This window comes from Pongo abelii, chromosome 12, assembly GCF_028885655.2.
Source record: "Pongo abelii isolate AG06213 chromosome 12, NHGRI_mPonAbe1-v2.0_pri, whole genome shotgun sequence".
Lineage (NCBI taxonomy): Eukaryota > Metazoa > Chordata > Mammalia > Primates > Hominidae > Pongo > Pongo abelii.
This window is the reverse complement of record NC_071997.2, coordinates 43,689,722-43,698,943: the sequence shown is the minus strand read 5'-3', so window position 1 is coordinate 43,698,943 and position 9,222 is coordinate 43,689,722. Positions and strand designations below refer to the sequence as shown.

Here is a 9,222-nt window from a genome sequence, read left to right as displayed (position 1 = left end):
ATGACACTGGAAAGTGCAGTTTAGTGTGAGTGGTAAAGTGACATGAAAAGTAAAGAAAGTGGGAAAATATCAATTTCCCAATAATTCCAAGTATTATCACCAAGTATTAATTTGTGTAAAATAAACCCCAAGCTGGTCATTTTCCACATGTATTCCACTTGTGTTGTCACTAAACTGCATCTATGTTCTGGCTGTTATGCTGACTGAATGTGCTTGGCAAACGTGGGCAAGACAGGCAGGGTGAGGATGAGCCTGGCAACTGATGGAGCTTTGACCATGTGGGACTGAGGTGCTGCTGAGACTCTCAGGGGCCAGAGCCCTCAACAGCAAACCCTACCCCTGAGTTCACCAACAGCCTCCTCTTCTGGAGACTCAGAGACCCTGCTGAGCTGCTCCCCAGGCAAGCAGTGCAAGTGAGCAGCTGGGACACCCCAGCAGGGAGGTTTCTGTATTGGTCTGTACCACTGTGGGAGGAGACTATAGAGCTTGAGCGCAGTAATAAACCCCAACATCCTCAGCCTCCACCCTGCTGATTTTCAGTGTGAAATCAGTGCCTGACCCACTGCCACTGAATCTGTCTGGGACCCCAGAAAAACGGTTGGAAACCCTATAAATCAGGAGCTGTGGAGACGGGCCTGGCTTCTGCAGGTACCAATACAAATAGGTGTTTCCATCACTATGCAGGAGGCTCTGACTAGACCTGCAGGAGATGGAGGCCGGCTCTCCAGGGGTGACGGGCAGGGAGAGTGGAGTCTGGGTCATCACAATATCCCCACTGGATCCTGAAATTATGAGAGAGAAGTGCAAGGTTATGTGAAAGCATAATGAGCAACTTTTGAGATTTGCCTTATAATATTGATTTATGGCTAATCTTTTATTTTTACAAATTTGTATTCATATCATAAAAACAAACTTTTTAAACGAACACTTTATTAAATAGGCACAAGAGTTCTTTCATTTCTCACGATATTATTCAGAGCACTGCTTTTAGGAGGTTTCTAATCATTGTCAGGGCAAAATATGAATTCGTCTCCCCGGAGCATAGACCAGATTCCTTTAACACATAGTTAGAATAAACATGGGAATCAGTGGGGCCGCCAGAGCTCACCCTCCGACCCCCTCCTCCTCCCTCATCTCTTTCCATCCTTACCATGGATCCAGAGCATTAGCAACCCCAGGAGCTGAGCAGGGAGCCTCATTGTGAGAAGAACTCAGGAGTTCTGAGCAGTCCAGGCAAGGTTAGAGCTGAGCTTTTATCTCAGACTCACAAGGGAGGGTCCTCCCTAGGGGACGATATGCAAATCCCCTGGTGGGTGCAGTGGTGTGAAAAGAGCCATTGGGTGGGGGGTGAAGGGGGTAGATATGTCTTCTCTGTGAGCAATGTGATATAAAGTGTCCCTTGGAGGAAACTAACAAAATCTAATTCATCAGTAGAGTAGGAAGAAGGACCTGAATTTGAAAGTTTCGATCTTGGGCAAGTAACATTTTATAGGGTGTCAGGGCTTCCAAATTCTTGTCAACTCTGAGTGTGAACCCATGTCTCCCCCTGGCTTGTATGTGGCACAGCCACAGCCATGAGACCACAGTTCAAAATGAGATTCTCTATGTAGGAAGAGCAAGAACTGGATCCATGGTTTTAAGTCTCAGGGTCAGCAGTACTATGGACGACATTTTCCTAGGTTTTTATTGAAAGATGATCACAGCTCAGGGATATGAATCTACCACACAGCTGATTGTTACAATAGGAAAACAACCTGAATATTCTTCATTTGTCAGTGATGTGCTTAATATTGAATTTAGCGGCTCCTGAATAATGATGCGTGCATCAAATCACTTCACAAGGACTGTCACTGTCCTGAAAAAAAACAACAAAAATCCTGGGAGCAATTAAAAGAAAGTTGCTAGTGCTATGTAATCTTCAATGATTTAATACAATGTCTGATTTACTTGGTAAAGAACACACACCCAGAAAAACAAAACAGAGCTCTAGGTGTTATTATCCCAGACAAAGCTTGTCCTGATTGTCTTCTGGGAAATGCACTGGCATATGATGTTTTAACAAACTTGGTGAAAAAAAATTGAGTAAAAATGATATTGACCTTAAAATGTTGAACATCATGGCAGTAACCTAAATTGACAATATCAAATTGTAATGTGGAAGTAGGATTAGAATAAATGTATCATATTTCACTATTTAAACTTTTATTTATTCTACTCTTTCATTACTTTTTGTAAATCTTACGTATTTGACTTTTTTTTTTTTTTTTTTGACAGAGTCTCACTTTGTCACTGAGGCTGGAGTATAGCGGTACGATCTCCACTCACAGCAATCTCTGCCTCCCGGGTTCAAGCAGTTCTCATGCCTTTGGAGTAGATGGGACTACAGGTGCTGTCCATCATGCCCAGCTAATTTCTGTATTTTTAGTAGAGACGAGGTTGCCACATGTCGGCCAGGCTGGTCTCGAACTCCTGGCCTCAAGCGATCCACCTGCCTTGGCCTCCCAAAGTTCTGGGATTACAGGAGTGAGCCACTGTGCCTGGCATTGACTTCTTTTTTCTTGTGATGCTGATCAGGTCAAATGTGGTTCTTAGCCTTGAAAATGTCAAACTCCTAATTCATCATAATAGTTAAAAGAGTCAGAAACATCAGATGCTGAAAAGAAAAATAAAAGTAAACACACAAAAGAAACACACTATCTAAAAGAGAACATTAAGGTACATCTTATCACTGGTATAAACGGATTAGTCTGAAAAGATGTTAAATGAATAATCAGTTCCACCCACTATCCTATATAGAAACTTGCACTGTGGGAAAATGAATAACAGTAATAAATCTGTCAGGCTTGCTTTGACTATTAGTCAATTCTTCAAAATCTTAGTTTTACAAAGTATTCTTTAAGGTGCTGAACTTCAGAGAGTACTGCTGTTTCCTTTGAAAATTAATGACAAAGCTTTACAAAGTTTACCATTGGGATTGGCTGTTTTATCCCATAATCTCTTGTCATTACATATCTGAAAATGTAATACTTTGTAAAAATTTTTTCATTCATAAAAAGGCTCTAAAATTACCCTATACTAAAGGCCTTGTAATTATCCTATACTATTAAACTTAGAGAATAATATTCTTAATTCTAAACAGGAATCTCTCTCCTGAATGTTAATAGAGTATGCAGAGGCTTCGCAACAGCAGACAAAACTGGTTGCTCCATGGTGGACACAGATAAAAAGGTAGATGAACAGTCTCCATTCGATCCAGGTGTGGAGCAGGCCTCTGTATTTCTCTAATCTGGACCATGATCACTTGAATGAGGAAGGACTCATACAGGTGGGGTTTATTGCATCTTACTTGGCAGATGCTGTTAGTTTGGAGTCCATAAAATTGAAGGCAAGTGTATTATTTGTATGACTTGAGAAGACAGCCTCAGAAGTGGAATTGTGTCCATTGTGCTGGAGTCAGTATTTGTAGGGTGGATAGATAGGGTGGATAGAGAGTTTGAGAAACTGAGCTTCTGATCAAAGAGAAAGATGTCCATAGGGTGGCAGTAACACACATGACTGTTGTTGGGTGAAGCTTTGACTGATCTGCCCAAAGGAGTCCCTCACAGCAGGAGACTGTCTAGAATCAAAGATGTCAGGGCTGCTACTCAGAAAAGGTGGAGAACAAGGGAACTCCTAAGGTAAAGGAACATTGGAGAAAGGCATTCTCTGTCTAGGGGTAGCCAGATAACAGCTTAATCTGAGTCTGAGATACACAGAGGGCAAGAGTGGTTTGCAATTTTCATCTCCTGGGGCTTATCGTACCTACTGCTAACAGATGTGGGTGAGGTTTTCTGTGATATGAAAAGCAAGCATTCTCTGAATGGCTAAAAATCTTCTTTGGGGCTGGGCGCAGTGGCTCATGCCTGTAATCCCAGCACTTTGGGAGGCCAAGTGGGCAGATCATGAGGTCAGGAGATTGAGACCATCCTAGTTAACATGGTGAAACCCCATGTCTACTAAAAATACAAAAAATTAGCCAGGTGTGGTGGCACGTGCCTGTAGTCCCAGGTACTCAGGAGGCTGAGGCAGGATAATCTCTTGAACCCTGGAGGCGGAGGTTGCAGTGAGCAAAGATCGCACCACTGCACTCTAACCTGGGCAACAGAGCAAGAATCCATCCCCCCCCAAAAAAAAAGAAAATCTTCTTTGGGCTGGTTTTGAAATGACTGGATTGGAAAGCTTGAGTTTGGCACAGGGCATTTAGAAATAGCCTGCAGTTTAGAAACACACCACATAGGGGCAGTTTGCACTGGCCATCTTTAGCTCATTTCTACAACACTGTCACGCATTCTGTAAACTTTGTTCTGCAGACTGTACTTGTCTAAACAGGCAAACTCACACTGTTCTGGAGAAGATTGAGACATACAGAGGCCTGTTCTCCACCTGGACCTCAGTGGAGGTTTTTCCTGACTAAAAGTGAGAGTTTGCGCCTGTGTAAGAGGCGGGCAGATCATGAGGTCAGGAGATTGAGACCATCCTGGCTAACACAGTGAAACCCCATCTCTACTAAAAATACAAAAAATTAGCCAGGCGTGGTGGCAGGCACCTGTAGTCCCAGCTACTTGGGAGGCTGAGGCAGGAGAAGGGCTTGAACCCGGGAGGCGGAGCTTGCAGTGAGAGGAGATCACGTCACTGTACTCCAGCCTGGGTGACAGAGTAAGACTCCATCTCAAAAAATAAAAATAAAAAAATACGACCAAGTCACCCATAAAGGAAGCTTGCCTCTGTGATGCTGCAGGTCCTGTGACTGGATTCCTGGCTCCAGACACGTGAGAATGAAGCTGTCTGCATTATCTCACTAACTGAAAATTTCACCCACTGGGGCATAGATTCATGGATAAATATTCTGGTACACAGAGAGCTCAGGGAATGAAGTCTTCTTGTATGTCTATATCTTGTGCTTCTGAGAATTTCTCTCTCTCAAAACTGGGGAAAACAGAGTTGTTTACATGTTTGACATGTAAGGCAACATGTAACATGTTTCTGAGTCTTCAGACCCTGTTCTAAATCTGCCAAATCTGAATCTGTTTCCAAACGTTTGAATTATTTGTCTTTACTTTTTCTTAAAAAAAAAAATGGAAAAAAGTCTTATAAAACAACAGACTGAGCTGTGAGATTCAGTGCTGGACTTTTCCTTCCTGCATGTTAATCTTTCTGCAGAGCCCACTTCACCAAACGTCAATACAAAAGGTGAAACAATAATTCCGTTGCCTCCCTGAGCCTTCTGCATCTTATAAGTTCCTTCAAAATTCTCACCCTTATAGGGTCTTTATAAAACTACTCCTCAAAAGTAGGTCTCTATAAAACCACAACTTGCCTGGAAGGTTATTAATTTTTTTCCACCATTTGAACATGAAAGTTGTCTTTTTGACCTTATATTAAAGCTTGGTTTAATTGAGAGGTGGAGGGTGGAGACTCCAAGAAGATTCTGGGGACTGAATTGGGAATTTGAGCCTTTTAAACTGCAGTGAAAACTGCCTGTGATGTGAAAATTTGTATGAATACACCAAGAAGACAAAGAAATTTGTTTCTCACTTTTTAATTTAGAGAACATGGTTCACCTACAGAAAAATTAGAAATAAAATTTGAGAATTCTGACACTTATTACTCCTCATTTTATATTAATTTTAAGATCAACAAAATACTCATATGAATTTTGAATGCAGAAATGTTAAGACCTTCAGGAAAAATCAGGGACAAAATTAAATCACTTAATTTATAAAATCAACTAAAATTCTCTTTTAGCCTCTTCCTGTCAACTCCTGTTCATAAAAATCTAAAGTTTAGAACAAGAAAGAGGCAGGGGCTGAACAAATTACCTGGTGCTCATTCCTTGTTATAACAACAACAATAATAATAATAATAACAATAACTGCACAGCCTCTACATGGACACCTGGAAATGGTGACTCTGCCTTATGGAAGCAGCAGCTTCATGTCACAGTAGTAAATTTCACTTTTACTGGTCCTTTCTTGGCCAGGAGTCAACGATCACCCAAAGTTCACATGCTCTATGAAGCATCAACTGTGCTCATATTTCAGTACTTCCAGAAATTTGTTTTTCTAAAATATGTCCCAGCAAGAAAAGAATGCAAGATCAGTAATAAAATAAAAATGAAATAAATTTTAACCTCCTAGAAGCAGTCAGGGCATGAAATTATAAAGTGTAACAAAGGACTATAGATATGACCATGTCTTAGAAACTTACTTCACCAGCTCTTACTCATATTTAATATTCTTACCCTAGAAAATGAAGAACATCGTCAACCCAGAAAATGACTTTTTGTGTTGTGAAATCTTAGCAGCCCTAGGTAGAATTTAAAGGCTAATATGAGAATCTCTGTTATCGGCTTACCCCAGAAAATCTGATTGCACAAAAAGTATCTATATTTAGCACATTAAAACGGAAAACCTATTGATCCTGTGGAATACTGTAGCAAATATGTGCAAGTTTATGATACTCCTGAATAGACCCTTAAACTTGAGCAACATCTTTTGTTTCCAGGTTAATGCTAAGGTATTAAATCTCAGTAAAAGTAATTTGTCTTGAGCTCAAACTAGCTTATAATATTTGTCATTACATACAGTTCAGCTTATTCTGAACTGGTAAGAAAATATGACATCATGAGAAAACTGTTATTAAATTTGCCCCAATATTAATATTTGCAGAGAGACTCAAAGGCATGATTTGCACAACCGTATTCAAGATATTAAAATGTTCAATGGAATAGGCAAATCCATAAAAGAAATAAAAACTTTAGACCAGAACTTGGAACAGCGTTAATATACCTATTGAGAATTTGACTTGTGTACCCTACTGAGTTATTGACAGAAGGACTGGGTAAGAGTTGGTGCAGTAGAAGTCAGGACATCATAGTGTCAACTTTTACCCTTTCCTCATTAGAAAGCCAGGCCAGAAACTGCCCCGACACAAGGAAAATTATCAGAAAATTCCCTGAGAACTCTTTGTGACTGCCTGGTCATACTCTGGTTATGGTTGGGAGGCTGACTTCTCCTAGCTGGTATTGCACTGCAGCTCGTATTTCTGGGTACTCAGCTCTATAGCTGCCATCAAATGGCATTAAATGGTTTACCCAAATCAATAAGGTTACTGTAATATGTGCTTCATAAACTTGGAAGAATCAGAGTTCCTGATGATAGGTATATGTATTCCATTCCATTCTGTTTCAAGAGTGACTTTATTTTAAAAAATGAAGGAAGCTCACAGTGGCCTTTTTGGAATCTAGAGGCAACAGATTCTACACCATGGAATACTGGTCATGTCACCATCCAGGTAACATTGAAGTCTTCCCAGCCTTTAGTGGAGACCCAGGGCAGAAAACAGCTCTGCAGCAGGTCCAGCCTGCACTGTAGGCAACACTGTCTCTTGAGCCAATGCAGATACAGATGACTTGCCAAAGCCATCAACCATGTGGGTGAGACTGACCCTGAGAGAACACTCCGCCACTACAGCAGACTCCATAGCCATTTTAAAACATTAGCTAAGAGAGATCATGCTTTGGGCCACAAGCTATTTGAAAGAAATTAAATGGATTTAAATCATACAAAATAAAGTTTCAGAAGCCAAGGGAAGTTTATTAGGAATCAATGACAGAAAGCTATCAGAAAAAAAATCTCAATATTTTAAAACTATGTAACATACTACTAAATAAAGCCTGGGACAAAGATGAAACCAACAGATGGACATTTCAAAGCAATCTGAAGTGAAAGAAAACACATATCAAAATTTGTGGGATGCAAGAAGACATTGAATTTATAACCCTGAATTTCTAGAAATATTCATGCATTTTAGCAAATAAATTTTCAAACCAATCCCCTGAGCTGCCACCCTGACATATGAGTACAAGAAGAGCAAATTATGCTCAAAATATTTTATTCTTAAAAATGTGGGCATGTGATGAACACATGTCTAGTATTACAGCAAGGAAATCACATCAGCCTGGAAATAAAAACCCACATTAGCAGCTTCACAGGAGAAAGTGGATGGGAAGGGTGAGTAAGTGTGCAGAGAAAATTGGAAGATAGGAAAAGTGAAAATAGGAATTGTGTGTCATATTAATACAGGCTATGCATGTGTGAGACCCCTGTGAGCTTTGACTTGCTCAAAAGCAAAAATCATGCAGTGCAGACAACTTTCAATCCTCAGAGTGTTGGTGAGAGTGAGGTCATTTGGCAAAGGGAGGAAAAAGTGCCCCGAAGATCATCAGAGGCAGCAGGTGAGGTCACAACCCACTAGGATCCCCTCCCAGTGACATGAACGAGCATCCCTGAAGCCAAGAGGGCAGCAGGGAACCTCATGGCTGCTCCAGAGAGGACATGGCAGCCACTCCCTGGAGAGTCTGTGGGGCCTGAGGGCCCAAAGTTTGGAGTAAGGAAGAGGCTCTGGGAGGCTTCCTGGGGGCCCTGGCCCTGTTCGCACAGAAGTAGAGCCCACGCCTGTAAGTGAGGACTCATGGCCTCCTCTTCAAAGGCTCTCCAGCCATCTTCACCTGAGCCCACCTGCTGTGGACTCCATCTCTGGGTGCTGCAGTTGCTGGTGCTGCACTGAGAGGCCGAGCCTCCTAGGGAGGCTGTGTTTGAGGCCCTCAGGCTGTGCAGGGTGCTGGTGAGTGTTCTGCTCACAGGAGAACGTGCAGCATCTCCAGGCTCCAAATCGGTGCCTGTGATGAAGAAATGAATAAAATTTTGATTGTATGTGTGTCCTTACTTTTTGGTATGTGTAAAAATATACTCTGGAGACTTGTTATTAATTTTGTCTTATACACCACTTGCTATAAACCTGATTTGTACTGTATATGTTGTCTGTCTGGTTAAAACTACAGATTTAATTATGCTTGTCATGGAATACATTATCTTTAATAGAAAATTATCTCTAATGTAACATATTTCTTCAATCTAAATCTGGATTACTTTATCCTGTTGATTGCAACATTGTTTTACTTTAGTCATACCATGCCATAGCACGTAAATCACAGGCTCATTACTAATTCACAAATATTCATAGAGCACTATTTTAAACTGACTCTATGGAAAGCATACATTTTTTATGTCACTATTGTTAGAATGTGGGAATCAAGTTTATGTCCAAGTACTGACGAGGTACAGTGAAAGTAATACATTAATTTATTGTTTAAAAATGTTTTACTTTTTTTGACCAAATAGT

General features: G+C 40.8%; 1 gene segment (V, D, J or C); it reads right to left on the bottom strand.

Annotated features, from left to right (window-relative positions):
• Window positions 1-477: 477 nt before the first annotated feature.
• Window positions 478-1,199, bottom strand: LOC112132041 (immunoglobulin kappa variable 2D-29-like). The segment is given in 2 exon segments: window positions 478-782; window positions 1,151-1,199. Coding segments are annotated over 2 exon segments (354 nt in total).
• Between the last annotated feature and the right edge of the window lie 8,023 nt (window positions 1,200-9,222).